Here is a 20,120-nt window from a genome sequence, read left to right on the forward strand (position 1 = left end):
AATTAAAAAAATTTTTTTCTTAACATTTATTTTTGAGAGAGAGACCTAGTGTGAGTGGGGGAGGGGCAGAGAAAGAGGGAGACACAGAATCTGAAGCAGGCTCCAGGCTCTGAGCTATCAGCACAGAGCCCGATGAGGGGCTTGAACTCACGAACCATGATGAGATCATGACCTGAGCCGAAGTCGGACCCTTAACTGACCTAGCCACCCAGGCACCCTGTGTGATTTTCTTTTTTAGGAGAGGGTGACAGTATTGCCTGGATTGAAAGGGTCATGACTGGATGTTAGCACCACATGATTGCATACCAGCCTTTATCTTCATTTAAAACAAGTTCCAGTTGAGGAGAATGAAGTATGCTTTGCTGGAGGCAATGAGCAAAAAGGTTGGGCTGCAATTAATAGACCCTCTAAAATCACAAGGGCTCAACAGTTTTATGTCTCACGTAAAAATCCCCGGGACAGCCAGGGCAGTTACAACACTCTGAGAGGTTAGGACTCGGCTTTTCTCTTGATACTTTGCTGTTTCTGGCCTTGACTTTGACCTCAAGGTCTGAGATGCTTGTCTCCATGTTCCAGGCAGCAGGTCAAGGGTAGGGAGGACGATGAGCCTGCACACTGTCTTTGAAGAGGGTGGCGGGCAGCTGCTTCATGATTAGTATTATGGTTACATCTAACTTCAGGGGAGATACAGGCTTGATTCTGGATGGCTATACACTTAGGTTTAAAGTGGATGAAGAAGATGATAATGGCTTTCAGGGGACAGCTAGCAGTCTGCCACCAAGGTCATGAGATTTGACCCTTGCTTTCTCATTCCTTCCTCAAACTTTGAACATCTGTAGCCACTTCAGTGCACACTTGAGCTACCAATTCTATGCAAACTTTCAAAAAAAGCATTCATCACAGGGGTGCCTGGGTGGCTCAATAGGTTGAGTGTCTGACTCTTGATTTTGGCTCAGGTCATGATCCCAGGGTTGTGGGATCGAGCCCCACATTGGGTCCCGTGCTGAGTGTGGAATCTGCTTAGGAGTCTCTCTGTCTGCTCCCTCTGTTTGCTTGCGCTCTCTCTTTCTCTCTCTAAAAAAAAACAAAACAAAACAAAAAAAACAACCAAAAACCAAAAAACCATTCATCGCAATTTAAAAATAAAGACAAAACATCATGTATTAAAATCAATAATAGTCATGATTTCATTTCAGTAAGAAGGATGGTACCGTTCACTGCCTTTCACCACAAACATCTTTTCTGGGGCCGTGATGGAGAGCTGGGGGTGCAGGTCAGCTTCCCAGGTGGTTTTCTTTCTTACCCTTCATTTTCACTAAGTTAGAAAAGCTTAAATTACAGTTTGAAGTAGCAGCAAGTGATTGATAACTCTGTCTAGTACTCCTGGATAGTGACCACAGACAGACATGGAAATTGAGGAGATTCCTTGCTGAAAGCCACTGCCAGTGTTTGGTCAGAACTATGTCATCCGTGGAAGCCGGAAGGTTGAGTGTTTATCTTAGGACTGCCTTGTATACTCCTTATCCATCCTTTGATTTGACTTTAGTCTGAAAAGTGTGTCTTTATGCTCTACTACAGCTCTTGGAGGTGGCTGTTCACTTTGCCCAGTAGTGTATTATGTCTGCCTCCATGGCCAAGAAAGTCATCAGGTAGGGCATAGACTGCTTTGATCCGAATACCTTTTTGTCACACTATCTGTGTAACTTTGGACAAATTATTTAAATTTTCCCTGTCTTGATTTCCTCAACTGTAAAAGAGAGACAGTGATAGTCCCTGCCTGACGGTGTGGCCGTACATCTTCTTTGTTCTAAAACACATGACTGTTTGGCTCTGTGCTGGCACATGATATGCGCTCAGTAAATACGCATCACGGCCATGGCTCTTATTTTCAGGTGTTTGCAAACTCTGGACCCTCCAAGACTTTCATACCGTGGTTCAGTCTTCATACAAAATCTTCATTTCTTCTTCCTTCTTCTCCTTTTTTAAATCATAAGCTTTCATCCCCAAAGTGGGGAGTAGGTTCTGGGTATGTGAATTACTGAATGTATTGTGCGCCCACCGTTCAGAATCATAGAGATAGTCTTCACTTGCATTCTGAACACCATAAAGTGTCTCTTTATCTTCTCCATTGTCCTGTGAGCACCGTCAGTAGTCCATATACTTCATTGGGGAGCGCAGTCTTCTGGTTTGCTACCTGTTTCTCTGCCTAGCACACTGGAAAAGCCGATGGTAAGAGGCTGGATGTGAATGGCTTCCACTGTTATCTTCAACACAAAACCAAGACCAGAGAGTGGATTGATGAACACCAGCTGGTCTTTATGAATGAAGCTGGGGAATGATTTTCAAAGGGGACACCTTTTACGTGAGCGGGAATACCTTTGTCGCACGCAGAGTTGGTGTCTTCTCAGTACTGGTCTCCGTGCTTCCTGCTTCACAAAATACACCGTAATTCAGTAGAAGCCTCAGGGGGCCTAGGGGGTCAAGAAGCTACAAGCACGTCTGTCTGTGGAGCACACTCACTAGGACCTGATTCCCACGCTGCCCCCTGACATCAGTAGCAGGCTGGCCAGCACACCAGCATCTTCCCACCACGGTGCACGGGTTTTAGGGGATCTCTGACAGTCATCCAATGAAGGCATGGTGCTGCCTGCTTGCTATGCTTTCTCTGCGAACACCGCATTTGTAATGAACTCTGCAGGTGGTTTTAGAAGCTTCTCACCAATAATGGCGCTTTTGCCCATTTTTCTGACTTGTTTTGGTTTCCTTTCATTCTTTAGTGACAAAACTAATTGAATTAAGGTCAGAGGTAGTTGTTTTTGTATTTGTTTTGAAAAAATTTTGAGGTTTTATTTGAAGATGGGGAGAAACTGATGGCTTGACATCATAATCTGATCAAAAATGTTTTAATGTTTATTATTTATTATTGAGAGAGAGAGAGAAAGAGAGAAAGAGAGAGCTAGCAGGGGAGGGGCAGAACAAGAGAGAGAGAGAGAGAGAGAAAGAGAGAGAGAAAGAGAGAGAGAGAGAGAGAGAGAGAGGGAGGGAGAGGGAGACGGAGAGACAGAATACCAAGCAGGCTTCTTACTGTCAGCATAGAGCCTGATGCGGGGCTCAAACCCACAAACTGTGAGATCATGACCTGAGCCAAAGTCGGACGCTTAACCAACTGAGCCACCCAGGGACCTCCTGACCAGTTTTTATCACACACACTGTAGCCAGGGCCAAGTGGATTACTAAATCAATATGACCTAAATTTCAGATGCTCATCACTGCATTTCCTTTCCTTTATATACTCATGGAATTCCTTGTCCTGGGTCATAGATTCATATTCCACATTCACACTGGAGCCCTGTTCATGGTTTATGTTGATGATGTCATTTTACATTGTACTGTTTACATTATAATTATTGTTAAAATTTTTTTAATGTTTATTTATTTTTGAGAGAGAGAGAGAGAGAGCTGGGAAGGGGCAGAGAGAAAGGGAGACACAGAATCCGAAGCAGGCTCCAGGCTCTGAGCTGTCAGCACAGAGCCTGATGCGGGACTTGAACCCACGAACTGTGAGATCATGACCTAAGCCGAAGTCAGATGCTTAACCAACTGAGCCACCCAGGCGCCCTGTTTACATTATTATTTGTATCCTTACTTTGGGGCTTAGGTGAGCCACTTTTGTCATTTGAGGCTATGACCCAGCATGATAGAGCACAAATATGTGAATGGGGTGAGTTGTAGGCTGTTCACTGAATGCTAGCAAAGGTAAACTCCCTACTTGTTATGAAGACTATAATAGGGTTTTTGCAAAAATCGTAATTGCTTATGTTTCAAATCTTGGGAACATACTTGTTTTAATTCTTCTTTTCTTCTGAAGCCACCAAGCCTCCAGGGACCACACTTTGGGAACATTACCCTGTGGTTTTTGATGAGGGCCCTTCTGGAACAGAGCTGGTGACTAGATAGGGGCAGGAGGGGACAGGACCCTGGTGTTTTGTTAAAGAGAACAAACACCAGAAACTGAAGAAATGCCAGGTCGGGGCTTCTAGTTTGGGAGAGCTAGGGAAACAGGAATTTAAGCTATGTCCTTCTAAGTGTTTCCATTTCTTCTTCCTTTGTACCTTGCAGAGTAAAAGCCAGGGATCCATCTTTGTCCGGATACACGCCCCGTGGCAGGTGCTGGCCAGAGAGGCAGAGTTCTTGAAGATCAAAGTCCCCACCAAGAAAGTATGAGCATGTTTCTTCTGGGTTTGGGGGCCTCCGGAGGGTGGGCTGGCTGGCAATAGTGTGGGAACAAGGCCAGGGTTTGGGGGATGAGGGTTTGTGGAGTTGAAATTGCTCTTGCCTCCCTAGGGACCCTAAGTATGGGGCAGTGATGTGGGTGGGGTGGGAAAGCAAGTTGGGGTGCAGAGAGGGGCCGGGTTTGGGATGTCCCTTCACCTTGGAGCTCCCCCTGGGATGTGCTTCATGGGAAGCCAGACATTGCTCTGGTCCAGATTCTTGGTTTCTCTGTTATACTTCCTCTCTCCCTCTTCTTGAGGTCCTGACACTTCCAGGCATTTTTTTTTTTTTAATTTTTTTTCAACGTTTATTTATTTTTGGGACAGAGAGAGACAGAGCATGAACGGGGGAGGGGCAGAGAGGGAGGGAGACACAGAATCGGAAACAGGCTCCAGGCTCTGAGCCATCAGCCCAGAGCCCGACGCGGGGCTCGAACTCACGAACCGCGAGATCGTGACCTGGCTGAAGTCGGACGCCCAACCGACTGCGCCACCCAGGCGCCCCGGCATTTTTTTTTTTTTAAGACCAGGTGTAGCAATGAGAGCAGACAGCAAGCCATGTGGACTGGGTAGGCAGCATGCAGGGAGAATAGCTCCGAACTTGCTGCAAAGATCCCTATTCTGGTTGTGACTCTACCACTAAGTATTGTGTGGTGGCTTTTGCTGGTCTCCTCTGTAAAATAGAAGGTTCTTAATCAGGAGAGTTGATCAAAAGAAAACCATCTGGGGAATGTTTTTAGAATGTCATGCCAGCCTCCCAACTCTGGGATTTTGATTCAGGTGGTTGGTATGGAATGAGGTTCTGGCACCAATATTGTGAAGAAAAAAATCCTCAGGAGGTTCTGATGTATATTTGGGTTGAGAACCACACAGTTCAGATGAGTTTTGAGGTTCCTTTCAGTTAGTATAGTTTATGTATAATTTCAAAATTCCCCCAGGGAATTCTTAGGTGAGCTTCTCCGTGTATAACAAAATCCAGCGAACATTTCCAAAGAGAAAGGAAAAGTGTCCACAGATTTACTATTCTTTTTTTTTTTGTTGTTGTTGTTAGGCATTTTAGGAGAAAACAGTGGCTGTTGACTTTGGCCACTTGTGATGTTTCTCTAGGAAGGGTTCTGGGGCACATGCTACTCTAGTCTAATGAGTGATTTATAGATGATATCTCTCTTTCTCTTTCTCGGTTTCTTTGTCTCTGTCTCCCTGTCTCTCTCTCTCTCTCTCTCTCTCTCTCTCTCTCTCTCTCACACACACACACACACACACACACACACACACACACACACACACAAAGTATTTCATAAGTGGTGACCTAACTTTGCAGAGATCATTTTCCTCATTCTGACCACCGTCACCAGAATTTCCACCCCCATCAGGAACAGAACTCCATGTCTGTTGCTTTCTGCACTGCCACTGTTACCACCTGCCTTATCACCGTCTTCACTCTCATCACTATCCTCAGAGTCAGCAGCACCATTTTGATCAACGTCATTGTCTGTGCTTATACCGTCTTCCCTACCAATAGATCGACCGTCCCCATCAAAATTCACTCACCAAATACCAACATGTTTGCTACCCTCATGAATCCCCTACTCAAGAGGGTAAAGTCTGTGGGTTCTGTTTTTATAGGTTTATTAAGACAGATGATACCTTCGTGGCAGGTGGACACATGACAAACAGTGAACAAACATAGACGTGAATATCAGCTACAGATATTCTGCCAAAAGAAGTAAATGTTTTGGGGTCACCTGCCTGAGTGTCTTGTTTTCACAAGGACCATACCAGGGCCTTTGTCCCTTCATTTGCACTGCTGCATTGTCTCCTAGTTTTGGACCTCTTGCTCCTAATCCCATTGTCCTCGAACGCAGGCGCCATCTTTATTGTGGACCTCCACTCCTCCTCCATAGATGATTAGAGGATTTCCTGGTTTGCTGGCAACATGCCTCAAGTATCAGTCTTGGATGGAGGCTTCTGCTTCCCTCTGGTGGTGTCACAACCTGGCTAACCATTTCACTTCTCTTTCTTCTGGCTTCTAACTTTCTCTCTGCTGGCTGATCCTTGGAAAGAAGGTGAGCAAAACTCCAAAGCCCATGCTATGGCTTCTGTCTCCCAAGATGCTCCTAAGAGCAGGGAAGCCAGAGACACAGAAGAAGCGTGTATCCTTCTTCTTTCCCCTTTTTGTGTCTTCTTTGCTCTCCTTGCCATCCTTCTTCCCTCTCCCTTGTACCTCTCTCTCCTGGTGCCTTTTCCTTGCCTCCCTCTCTGTTCTTGGGACATCCTACCATACCTCTCGTTTCTCTACCACCTTCCTCTCCTCCTCATTCCCAGACTCAGCCCCAAAGTAATGCCTGCCCCTGGTCTCTGCTTGTCCTTGCATAGGCTCATACCTGTGAGAGCATAGATCTGCTTAAATGACCTATTTTCCTGCAGAGTCATGTGTCCCCATACGCTTAGCCTGTTGGAACTACCATCTATAGTTTGGGTAGTACCTGCACTTGAATTTGTAGTTGGAATGATTAGGGCAAGGACATATTACAGTGCAGCCATCTCTGAGTTTCCCTCCTTCTTTGTCTTTTTTTTTTTTTTTTTTTTGCATTTTGAAAGAAATCAAATATATTTGACATAACCTTGTGTAAATATAAGGCATACAACATGTAAATTGGGCACATTTATATACTGTAATATGATTGCCATTGTAGAGGTAATTAGCACCTGTATCACTGTTACATAATTATTCTTTCTTTTTGGCGGTTGGAATAATTAAGTTCTAGTCTCTGGTTATAGTACAACGTTGTTGTCTATATTCACTCTACTGTGCCTTAAATCTCTATGGCTTATTTACTACTTGTTACTGGTTTGTACCCTTTAAACAGCAGCTGTTTTATCCCCCCACTCCATTCCCTGGTAACCACCATTTTACTCTCTGTTTTTATAGGTTTGGCTTCTTAGATTCCACATATAAGTGATATTACATAGTACAGTATTTTTTCCTCTGCTTTCATTGCACTTAGTATGGTGTGCTCAAGGTTCATCTATGTTGCAAATGGCAGGAATTCTTTTTTTCTCATGGCTGAGTAAGATTCCACTGTGTACACATACTACATCTTCTGTATCCATTCATTGGTTGATGCAGTCAGGCTGTCCCCACCCCCTTCCTTTTCCTTTTAGAGGCTGAGGGTGGTAGACACTGTGGTAGGGTCTAGAAGACCAGACTTTTAGCCTTGGTTCCATGTTTATTTGCTGTGTGACTTGGGGATGTCACTTCGTCTTCCAGAGCCCCAGTTTCCTCATCTATGATATAGGCTATAATAATACATGCCCTATTTTTTCTTAAAAGGGTGTTGTAAGACTCTAACTCCTAACTGGTGCTATGGAAGTGTAGGAGTTTATCATTGTGTCTGTGTGCTCAAATATTTTTATGTGCATTCTCGATTCCTAGCCCTTCCCCGACCCAGCCAGCTTCACTGCAGCCAACACTGATGGAGGACCTGTAGGGGGTCTTTGGAGAGACACTGAAGGGCACAGAAATAATCCATGCTCTGAGAGAGTTTACAAAGGGCTCATCAGGAATGCACATACGCAGACATCAAAGCATGAGTAAAACACTATCTCAAATGGCAACTCATTAGCACAGCACAGATCTATATGCAAATACGATGGGGCAAGGAGTCTGGGGAGAGCAAAGCCAGGTGGTGGCTCCTGGAAGGCTGCAGATATAACAGAAGGAACTTCTCCCCAGAGTTTCTGGGTCCCATACTTGACACAGGTGAACTGTGTGTCATCCTTCTGTGGGTCCAGCCACATGGCCCTGATCTTCTTTGTAGTCACAGGATGCAGTGGCTGACCTCACAGGGGATGTCATAAGCAGGAGAGGAGGTATAACTTGGTAGGCAGGGTAGGATGCATGTTTTTCAAAATCAGTCTGACAGAACCTGATCACAGGGGTGGAGGTGGGGGCTATACCCAGAGGCATGAACAGGGAGGATGAGGCAGGGAAATCTGTGCAAGGTTAGCATGGGGGCCACTGGCGTTTTCCTCCTGTTTTAGTGGGTTTGGGAAGTGACTACGATGAGAATAAACTACGTTTGCAGAGAGCCACGTCCTGGTGGCGGGGGGAACGTGGAGGAAGGCTGAGGCACGGCGTGGGATCAGTTGAGCATCCTCCGGGCCGGTGGAGGTTTGTATCATAACTCAGCAGGGTCTGGAGAGACCAGGAAGATGGGGAGGAAATCACAAAATCAAGATCTCCAAACCTGGACAAATCCATAGTAACGCGTCTAGGGACTCAGAGTCCTGAACACAGATATTAACCAGGAGGGGGATCTTGGAAGGAAACATTTGTTTTCCAAGAACAACAACAGAAGAGCCAGCATTTTGTGAGGGACACTCAACCTCCGTGCACAGGAAGGGGGTGGGGAGGCCTGGCCTTTGGCCCCGGGGTAGCCTGGGAAGATTTGAAATGGGTGCCTTCTCACCTCTGCTCATTACCAAAATGGGCCTTCTAGATTGCGCTCAACATTTATGTTTCTCCCTCATTCGCCTTTTGTCCATATGAACGAACATTCCCCCCCTCTTTTACCCCTTACGTTCACTGACTCTCCAAGTGCTTCCTGCAACAGAGACAAGGCTGGAAACAGACAAGGGGGAGGTAACGGAGTCCATTCTTGTCCATGAGGTCATATTAATCTAGCCAGAATCCACCAAATTTGGAAGAAGTGATATGCCTGGGGTGGGTGAAAATCACTTTTGTCTAGTCTGTCAAAATTTATGTAGCTGTTTTGAGTAGAGAGACTGATATTGCAGGGGCTACTTTTGCTATTCCCAGAAGCCTATGAGGACATTAGCTTATGAGTCCTTCGCAGGCAAGGAGATGCTGTTAACTTCCAGCAAGTTATATCTTTTTAGGAAAGCAGGCTTAGAGGAAGCCTCATCTCCAAAACAGGAGTAATAAATGTCGTGGCAGGCTGTTGAAAGGAGTGGTGATGATATCGGATGTCTAGCATAGAGGCACACACAACACATGATAGCGGGTACTTTTGCTGTTGTCGTTGTTGTTCACACGTGATGTGAATAGGGCGGCACAGTCGGCAATGAATCGGCCGACTCTTTCCTGCTGTTTCCCTTCACAGCCAGCATCTGCAGCGTTGGGGGAAACTGGACCCAGTTCCTTAAACCTGCGACGGCAGCCAGAAGCCCAGACATAGAGTCTGGGGAGAGGCGGGAACAGATGGCCTTTGCACTGTGTGCTGGGGGATTTCTGTTTCCTAGAGCATGGCTCCTTGGGGTGTCCCTAAACATAATGGTTGCATGTGTGAGACCTGTGGTGCAGTCCCTGGGAGAGTCAGCAGGAAGACTGCTCAGCCCCGCAGTGCAGGAGGGAGGTCTTGAAGGCGCCCATTTCCAGGGATAGACAGCAGATGTGGCAAAAGGAGACTTGAGTTTCACTATTGGCTCTGCCCCCATGAACCTGGGGTTGATTCATATCTTACCCTATTTTGCAAAACAGGATTTTGACGGGTTACAAGCAAAATCATAAATACAAAGGGATCATTTTTTAACAAAGGGTAAATAGAAAAGAACCCTGTGATTGGGGGACAGTAAGGAAGTGCAGGGGAAATGATGACAGTAGAAATGAAAAAATAAGAGTGATTAATGCAAGTGTGACAGATTTCCCTTTGAGCTTCCTGGTAGCCAAGGAAGGAAGGACTGTGGTTCATGTAATCCATGGAGATGAGCATCTGCTTTGTCAGAGGACAAACTTTTTCCTGTGGTTAAAGTATAATTGCAATGTAAAGGACAGAAACAATATAAGGGACGTATTTTTAGTAATGAGTTCATATAAAGTGCTGGAATATTCTTTGCATAGCAATCTTTTAACTGCTTTTGGATAAAAGCTGAGGTTGCCACGTTAAACTGCAGTGCAAGGTGGATTGTAGTACAAAGTAATGTGTGGAAATTTCTGGTGAGTCAATGATCCAAAGAGAAAAGAGCAGAAATATCATTCATCTTTTAAGTCTCTCCATGGACTCCTTGGTTTGAGATCTCTTTTATCTACCAAACTGCATTTATTAAAGAATAGTTCATCATTTGATTTTCATTAATTGAAAATATATATAAATGCCATTAAGAAATTGGTGTTACCACACTGAACTATTAGAATTTCATCTTAAAAGCAAAGACACTTGGCATTTTGGTTAGCTCAATGGCCCCTTAGAGGAAGATATTAATTCCATTAAGCCTTATAAATTATTAGAAGTTGTTCTCGGATACCTGCTACTGCCTCTCTAGAGATTCTGATTTGGTAACTGTGGTTTTGCAAAAGCTCCACGGGAAGACTCTCCCTCTGGCTTATGGTGTCCAGCCAGCTTCAGGTACTCTGCCCAGTCAGGACCACAGCACTTCTTGCTTCTTAGTTATCTAGACGTGAGGCTTATATTAATCAGGTTCCTCCAGAGAAATAGAACCAATAAGACGTGTGTGTGTGTGTGTGTGTGTGTGTGTGTGTGTGTGTGTGTGTTATATTTATTATGAGGAATTGTTCCAAGTGATTATGGTAAGCTGATTTATGGTACCCAAGAGAGCTAATGGTATAAGTTCTAGTCCAAATGCCCATCAGGTTGGAGACCCAAGAAGAGCCCATTTCAGTTCCAGTGTGAGGGCAGGAAAAAAAAAAACAATCAATGTCCCAGCTGAAACAAGCAGGTAGGAGAAGTTCCCTCTTAGTCAACCTTTTTGTTCTATTGAGGCCTTCAACTGATCGGATGGAGGGCCACCACATTAGGGGGGCAAACTGCTTTACTCAGTGTATCCATTCAAATTGTTAATCTCATCCCAAAACCACCCTCCAAACACACTCAGAATAATGCTGGCCAAATATCTGGGCACCCCGTGGCCAGTCAAGTTGACACATACAATTAGCCATCACAAGTGCTTGTGCTTTTAAGGTCCATAATCCTTTTTTGTAGTGGTATGAATAGTGTGTCCAAAAATAGGTATCCAAGCCCTAACTGTGGAACTTATGAATGCGATCTTATTTGGAAAAAGGGTCTTTGCAGATAGAATTAGGTAAAGATCTCAAGATAAGATCATCTTGGATGTTGGGTGGGCCCAAATCCAATTATTGGCTGAAAGATAATTGAGATCCACAGACACACAGGGAAGAAGACCAGGTGAAGGCAAAGGCTGTGAATGGAGGAATGCAGCTCCAAGCCAAGGTGAATGCTTGGGGCCCTCAGAACCTGAGGAAGGTTTTCCCCTTAGAGCCTTCAGAGGGGGTGGAGGCCTGTTGGCAGCCCAATTCCAGACTTGTGGCTTTCACATCTGTGAGAGCATACATTTCTGCTGTTTCAGGCCACCCACTTTGTGGTAGTTTGTTATGACAGCCCTGGGGAATGAGTATACTCTTCCTCTGGGCAGGAAGTAACAAGCCAATGGTCCAAGACCTGGACCTCAGGTAGGCTTGTGGGTTTGCTCTGTATCCCAGGAATCCACTTGGCATTTTCTAAGGTTGCTTGAAGTAGCCTTGTTGATTCCTTGATGCTGGGCTGTGGACTCCTCTGGAGGAGCCTTTTTGCAAGCATCCTCCTTCATGACCTCACCATGTCTGTGTCTGTTTCACGTTCTGCTTTTGCTTTAATGAAATCCGAAGAGACTGGAAGGGGCTCATCTTAGCACGCATGGTGGAAGGAGACCCAGTGTGGCTAAGAGCTGCTTTTCAATTCAGCAATTATTTCCCCACTTATACTTCTGTTCCCAAAGATAATTGTTGGTTTGATTAGGTGAAAGCTTCTTTCTTCCTTGATAAGGGGTAAATAAGGATAAAGTCTCTTAGCGTGTTTTTTTTTTTTTTTTCCAACGTTTATTTATTTTTGGGACAGAGAGAGACAGAGCATGAACGGGGGAGGGGCAGAGAGAGAGGGAGACACAGAATCGGAAACAGGCTCCAGGCTCTGAGCCATCAGCTCAGAGCCCGACGCGGGGCTCGAACTCACAGACCGTGAGATCGTGACCTGGCTGAAGTCGGACGCCCAACCGACTGCGCCACCCAGGCGCCCCTGTTAGCGTGTTTTAAAGGTTGCCCATATTTCATAATTCTTATGGTTGGCTTTGAGAAGAAAGGTAGTAAAACCACTCTCAATAATATCACTCAAAATATCTGAAAATAAAAGAACTTATAACCAGAGATATAAGTTGATAAATAATTAAATTGAGTTTTAAATGTAGCTAATGCTTCTTATGCGCTGTGTTCTTTGATAAGAGCATTACATGCTTTTTGTTTTTATCCTCACAACAATATGTGGTAAGACTAGCTTTAGCTCCATTTTATAGGTGAGGAAACAGGTTCAGAGAGGTTAATAAGCTTCCCTAAGGTCACCTGGCATGAAGGGGTTAGACTCATTTCTTTCTGACTGCAAAGCTGTGCTCCTACTTCACTTTACTGAAACGTCCAAATTGAAGCTTGGGCTAGCATGGTCTAGAACATCATTTCTCAGAGCCTATACTCTAGAACCAGTGGTCTTTTTTTTTTTTTTAAATCATGGTCTGGGGTGCCTGGGTGGTTCAGTTGGTTGAGTATCTGACTCTTGATTTTGGCTCAGGTCATGATCCCGGGGTCATGGGATTGAGTCTTGCGTCAGTCTCTGTGCTGAGTGTGAAGCCTGCTTAAGACTTTCTCTCTCTCTCCCTACCCCTCTCACTTGTTCTCTGTCTCTCAAATAAAAAAATAATAAAAATAAAAATAATTCATGGTCTAACAGACTTTAGAAACACTAATTATTAAGTTTTTCTGACCAATTAAAAGTTCTAAGAAGACTCTTAGTCTAAGAGCGAGGTTCCACTTTAACTCTTTCCCTCTGAACACTCATAGGTTATTCATAGGTATGTTCCTAGGAATCCTGGGGAACCAGTGATCTGCAGAACATACCCTGGGAAACTCCATCTCAGATTACATACCTCTGGGCTGGGACAGGTAACACATCAGAATTTTTCTCTTGTCATTGCCTGGGACTGGAACAGTGAGTTACTTAGCAGTCCTGGATGATAGCTTTCTCATCTGTAAAGTATGGAGGTTGGACCCCAACTTCTCTGTCATAGCTTTAAAATGTTGGGGTCCACACATCAGCCAAGTGACAGTTAATGAATTTGTTCATTCTTTCCCCATTATTGATGTTAGCTGAGGGACTCCTGTGGGGTCATTCACACTCTGATTGTGTCCAAATATCTCAGAGTAAAATTGTCCCACATCTGTCACTTCTTCAAGCTGTATGCTGAATGAGGTAGTACACTTAGCATGTGGATCCCTACTCTGTATCTGGGGCTGTCCTTTATCCTCGAGCCTGGTAATGTCACTGGGTTTTCTCTGAGTTCTCTTGCCCATGCCTCTCTGTGGAGCCTACATTGAGCTCCCTGATTTAGACTCTTGTCAAAAGGAGAGTACTTTACTCTCTCTTCCAGGGCCTGGAAACTTTTCACATGCTTTAAATATTTGCCTCTGGTCCTAGAATGATCTCCCCATCTTCTCTAAATACACAATAAACAATAAAGAAACACATTCTTTGCATCGCAGCCCAAATCTCACTTCCCTCATAGACCCTCCTTTATTCCTTAAGTGGATTCTTAGTCAACCTATAGTCAGGATTTTTCTCATTTGTTAGTTTTTCCTTCTTACTCTTGTGCCTCCTAAGGTGCCACATCCCCACTCCCCCTCTGAGAACTATAGTTTGTGTTTCCTGTGTATTCCCTGCAAACTCTAGTTTCGTGTTATATAAATAATAGATGCTCAGTAAATATCAGATTGATTGGCTGATTGATGCCAGATTATCCTTGCTCCCCCAGCCCCAGGGTCTTCTTGCAGCTGTGATCTACAGTGTAATAGCAGGACTTTTAGCTCACAGCTGTGTATAGTTCATGTGATCTTCCAGAACATTCTTTTCCCTCCTCATTCAGACCAACTCCGTCCTTCATCAGGTGGTGAGCTAATTACTTTTTGGGGCCATTTTGATAGTTTAGTGAATCCTCTCTGGTGACCAGAAAGTAAAAAGCAGGAAAAACCCAATGAGCTTTGTTGAGGATGGAGAACTTGTAGATTCCTGGTCACAGGGAGAAGGGTCACTGTCTACTCAGCCTTCAAGATGCCTTTCAGGGCAGATTTCTTTTTATTATTATCAGCAGTAATTTTTAAATGAACCAGAACTGTTGGTGTTTACATAGGGTTGGCTGTAGGTGAGGCCTTGCCCCATGTTGCCATTTTCTGGTCCCAGACATTTGTTTTTAATGGAGGTACAGCTGAAAGAGTAGGGTTTATATTTGATATCTTTATGGGCTTTTCGGTGCATGCTCTTTGATTGGTATTTAAATAGGCTGGAGGGGCGCCTGGGTGGCGCAGTCAGTTAGGCGTCCGACTTCAGCCAGGTCACGATCTCGCGGTCCGGGAGTTCGAGCCCCGCGTCGGGCTCTGGGCTGATGGCTCAGAGCCTGGAGCCTGTTTCCGATTCTGTGTCTCCCTCTCTCTCTGCCCCTCCCCCGTTCATGCTCTGTCTCTCTCTGTCCCCAAAAAATAAATAAAACGTTGAAAAAAAAATTAAATAGGCTGGAAAGAGTGCAGCTTTTTATTCCCTTTGGCTTTTTATTCCTTTTTGTTTTAGGTAATGCTTCTCATTTTCAAAAATAGAAATAAAATAATTGATGCCACCTAAGTGCTGTGGTTTGAGTGAGGAACCTGAGATGGCATATGGCCATGTTCTAGACATGCATATGGGCCTGGTGAGACCATATGGACCTGGCAGACCTAGTGTTGGTCTGTTAGTGGATAAGTCTGACTCAGGGCTCAAAAATGGTGAAGAATATATGAAAATGCTATGGGAAGTGTTTTTGAATTGTTGTAGTAAGTTATTTTAAGACTCATGGTTAAAAAAATGGAAATAGGGGCGCCTGGGTGGCTCAGTCGGTTAAGCGTCCGACTTTGGCTCAGGTCATGATCTCGCGGTCCGTGAGTTCGAGCCCCGTATCGGGCTCTGTGCTGACAGCTCAGAGCCTGGAGCCTGTTTTAGATTCTGTGTCTCCCTCTCTCTCTGACTCTCCCCTGTTCATGCTCTCTCTCTGTCTCAAAAATAAATAAATGTTAAAAAAAAAAAAAAGGAAATAGAAGTGGTGGCTTTCTTTTGTTAAAGCCTAGAGTCATGTCTCTCTGAACTGGGGTAACATGTGCCATACTGGGGTTGGCTGGGACCTGGTGCTGGAGGGCAGTGGATAGGTTGACCATTGAATTTATCACCCAAAGTAGGGCTCTTTGAGGGTGGAAGAGCTCCCAGTGATTATGCCAGCACTGTCCTGAGTAACTGGGATATGTGGGTGCTCTTCCAGCTTGGCCATGGCTGCTCCTGAGGGTATATGGGAAAGAGTGAGCAGAAGGGGAGAGGTGGAGAAGCAGGCAGAGGCAGTCAGCTTCTGGCACCTGGGGCTCATGGGCGGAGCTCTTCTTACCCAGTAAGAACTGGGGTCAGTGACATGTTGGCTCATAACACCTGTCGAGATCTGATTGTTACTTTTTCAGGAATTTTGCAAGGTAGTGGTTAAACTATTGATAGCTTGAAAATGGCCATGGTGGGCACTGTTTATACCATAGAAATCCACAAATGTTGTAAATCAACAGCCTCTCCATTAGTTGGTAAACATTTACCAGCACTGCACCAACAAAAGCCCAAGGATGTACACTTGAGTATAAAGGCAGAGTGGGGCCACTGATGTGTGCCATGGCTGGGGCAGGGTCCAACCTGAGGGTGTTTTGTGGTTCCTGCAGTAGGCATTAAAGGGGCATTGATCAGAGAGGGGCCAGGAATAATAATGTCTATGTCAGGGACTCTGAATGGATGCCACATCTGCTGCCTCTGATACAGAAATTTATTTCGTACGTCTTCCTACTTGCTGGCTCTGCTCCAGCCTCACTGGCCTCCTTGTTCTTCCTCCAGAATGCCAAGCCTTTTTCTATCTCAGGGACTCTCTGATTGCTCTTCCCTCTGCCTGGAAGACCTCTATCTACCCACAGAATTCACTCCCTCACTTCACTGGGATTTCTGTTCATATGTCCCCTCCTCGGACAGTCCTCCCTGTCCACCCTCTGTGAGGCATGCTCCCGGCAACTCTCTATGCCCTTCTCTTGTTTTTTCTCTAATAGTACCACCGGCTCCTGAGTCATGTATTTGTGTTCTTGTTTGATTATCTGTGTCCACACTACACTGGAAGCTCCATGAGGGCAAGGATTTGGCTTTGTGATACAGGTAGCACCTAGAAGGGGCATGGAATAGAGCAGGCATGAAACCAGTATGTGTTAATGAATGAAAGAATGGGTCACACATACCAGACCTAATTTGTGGTGGCAACTGGATACAGACTGATGCTGAGTGGGCTCTGAGGCCCATTTGAGGACATTAAGAAGGACTCCTGTCATCCCATAGGGCTATCTACATGGGTGGGGCTGGCAGCACATGTACCATGTACCATATTATCCATTCCTGCTCTGGGTTTTCAGTTGCCCCTTCAGTTGCCAAAAAACATTTGGGAAAAGTCTAACTGTAGCTGGAATGGGGCTAGGTTGTATATAGGGGGTCCTAGCCTTTTGGAAGGCCCATTTTTCATCTACCCACCCATCCACGCACCCACTCACCCATGCATCCACCCATCTGTCCGTCTGTCCATCTGTCCATCCATCCATCCATCCATCCATCCATCCATCCATCCAATGGATACCTATTGAGTATCACTATACTCTGCTGAGGGCAGGTGATTCAGTGGTGACCACACTGGTCTTGGCTCCATTGGCTTTGGCATGGTGAAGACTCAGAAGTTAGAGAGCTGTATGAGCTGGGAGGCACCCACAGAAGAAAAAGAGTGGGGTGGACAGAGCCAACCAGAGGAAACTAATTTAGGCGGGGGGGGGGCCCCCGGGGGGGGGGGCGGGCGGGTGAGGGAAGGCGCCATTTGAGCTTAGACTTGAGGGCCAGGTTGGGGTTTGGCAGGTGGGGAGGACAGGTGAGAACCTGTCTCAGTGAGAACCTTCTCAGGAGAGGGAAGGACAGGTCATCAGCCCCAAGGTAAGGAAACCCCAGCCTCTGTGGGGAACTGAGAGGAGGCCATTATGCATATAGTGGGAGGCAGGAGGCGCAGCTTATAGGGGATTTGTCAGCCATGTAAGTAGTTTGGATTTTATCCCGTATTTTTAAAGTCAGCAAACATTCATTCATGTGTAGAGTACATACCAAAACGAATTAAAAACCATAAATGAATATAGAGCTAGACAAAGGAGAATGTGCATTTTGTAGTATCACTTTCCAGGCTCAGTATTGCTTCAGACAGGAAATTTACCCGTAAGCATAGGTAGGGATGAAGAGACTGGTTAGCTTCTGTTGTTGGTGTCACACAGAGTCTCCCTGTGGGATCTAGGATGCGGCTGGTCTTGGGGATTCTGGTGCTGTTGGCATTTTGGTGAATAGCTTAACACTCACACACAGGTAAATGCTTATGCGTGGGAGTCCTTGAATCTGGTACAGAGTGTGCACACATGCGTGTGTATGTGTGCGTGTGTATCCCTCCCTCTGCCCTCTCAGGCACCGGCACGCGGGATAAGAACATGGGGGCAAATTCTGCTGCATCTATAGCTTCCCTTTCTCATAACTTCTTTAGTCCAGAGCCTTCTGCCCTTGTCGGCTAGTGGCTTGTGGTGCCATGCTCCACACTGACTTCTCAGTGTGCCTGAGCCTTTTGACATTAAAGGTCAGGAAGTGGGTGTGATGCTGATCTTCAAGCCCTAGCCTTAAGGCGAGTGAGATGTCATCAATTGTAACAGTTGACCTTCAATTATCTAGTGACTAGGAGGAGCAGAGGAAAGCATAAATAGATGAAAAGAGGCAGACTTTTGGGGTCATGGGATATAAGCAGACACACATGCTCACAGCGGGGCTCACTGTCCATCTTGATGCCTGGTTTGTGCTCTTCCCACTGACTTTTCCTACGAGTTGTAAGGAGAGGCCTTCTTAGGTCACTACAGGTGAGTGACTCACAGATGATCAAGATTATATCATTTATAGCTCTTATTGTTGCACCTTCTCCTTGATCTCTGGGGTCATTGGACCTCTTCATGTTTGTATGGTACTGGGCATGTTAGTAAAACTTTCTGTGCCTTGGTTTCTTTATCTGTAGAATGGGGACAGTATTATGTACTGTTCATGATAGACATCACCATAGCCTTGGTTCCTTGCATCCCTGGAGGGAACATGATTCCAACACAGGAAGGAAACAAATCAGTCCTGAGACCACAGTGCTGTGCCCCTCTGGAGGGGAGAGGCAGAGGGAGACAAGGGGGGGAGAAAGAAGTAAGGAAAGAAGGGATCTCGGTAAACCTCTTAGACTATGACAATGAGGCCAAAGTGAGCTTTTATGAGAACCACATTTGAGCCCTGGAATAAAAAATAAGAGCAACATACTTTAAAAATTATTTATGATTTTAAGCACATGAAAGGCGTATCATGTACCCAAGGAGGGCATAATGGGGAACAGCTGGCTAACATGTGTCTTGCCATTTCTGAGGATGTTCATAATTCTCTGATGTCCAAGAATAACAGTAATAACGAGGCCGCCGCTGAGCATATTAATGACAATAAAGAGGGCCGGGGTGCCTTTCCTGGATCCTGCTGGACACAAGAGAAGAAAGAGCCTGGCTTATTGGGTCTGGTGGGACCGAAAGGGAACTCCAGCCTGCTTCCTTCTTGGGGGATCATGGGGCCCTTCCATGGATCAAAGGTTGAAGGAAAGAGCCTGGATGGGGGGGGGGGGTGAGTCAGGAAACCTGGGTTTCAGGCCTGGTTTCACCAGCGACTCTGGCAATTCCTTGCGTCTGAGTCTGTTTTCCTGTCTGTAAGGTAGCGATGCTAATGCTACTTGGCAAGCACACTTGCAGAGTGTTCATGGGGCCCGATGAAGTGGTGCCTCCGGAAGTGCTGGGCACATTGCAAAGCATTCTGTTTTGGAAGGGTCATCGTCAGCTTTGTGCTTCTTCAGCACTTGGCCAATCAGCCACCAAGCTCAGTGCCTGCATCTAGGGGGTGCCCACGATGTTGAAACATAGAAACATCACGAGTGTTTCTTTTTCATTAAATGTTTAAAGCTGTACACTGTTGGACAGGACTTTCCAAGGCACTTAGTCCAGTTCTTTCTTTTATGATTTTTGAAGTGGGTCTGGAGCAGTGCATGGTCTAGGGCTAATGATCCCCCACTACTGAGTCAACCTGAGTACTCTTCCCAGTGCCCTGTGGATGATGAGATTTTCCATTCTGCCTGATGGGAAGAGGTGCTATTTTCAGTCCTTTTAGATGGTTCTTTCTCCAGGCTCAGCTAGGTTCCTCGCACCTGTGCGGTCAAATGGTCACAGGGGACCTTCTGCAGCTCTCTGGAGCTCCTTGTGAAGCTCTCTCCTCTGGGCTACCCTGTCCTGTGAACTCCATTTGCCTTGGCCTCCCCAGACTTCCAGCTCTGTCTCCTCAGCTCAGGGGTTCAATGGGCCCCACTTGTCTTCCCTTCCTGCCCCTTGGCTGAGAACCTCTGTCAAGGCAGTGAGCTGGAGCCATCCCAGGAGCCATCTTGCTTGTTTCCTGTCTCCTAGGAACTTTGTTGCCTGATAGCCAGTATCTTGAAAACCACAGTCTCTATCCATTGGGGCTGCTATAATGGAATACCATGGACGGGGTGGCTTATAAACAAGAAAGTGGGCGTGGAATTCTTTTTCAGAGTTCTGGAGGCTGGAAGTCTTAGACCAGGGTGCCATTGTGGTCAGGTGAAGGACCTCTTCCTCGTTCCTAGCTG

At 45.7% G+C, this 20,120-nt stretch overlaps 1 protein-coding gene across 5 annotated transcripts in view; it reads left to right on the top strand.

Moving 5' to 3' along the window:
* ANO2 (anoctamin 2) overlaps window positions 1-20,120 on the top strand; it is a 339,770-nt gene that overhangs the window by 77,975 nt on the left and 241,675 nt on the right. For 3 of the 5 annotated variants that reach the window (XM_040462871.1, XM_040462873.1, XM_040462875.1), the window contains 2 exons: window positions 4,120-4,218; window positions 4,956-4,958. In XM_040462871.1, coding sequence (XP_040318805.1) covers window positions 4,120-4,218; window positions 4,956-4,958 — 102 coding nt within the window. The remainder of the gene's footprint in view (window positions 1-4,119; window positions 4,219-4,955; window positions 4,959-20,120) is intronic. The other 2 variants (XM_040462872.1, XM_040462874.1) reach the window with 1 other exon arrangement.

Source organism: Herpailurus yagouaroundi, unplaced genomic scaffold (genome assembly GCF_014898765.1).
Source record: "Herpailurus yagouaroundi ecotype Mexico unplaced genomic scaffold, PumYag 355, whole genome shotgun sequence".
NCBI lineage: Eukaryota > Metazoa > Chordata > Mammalia > Carnivora > Felidae > Herpailurus > Herpailurus yagouaroundi.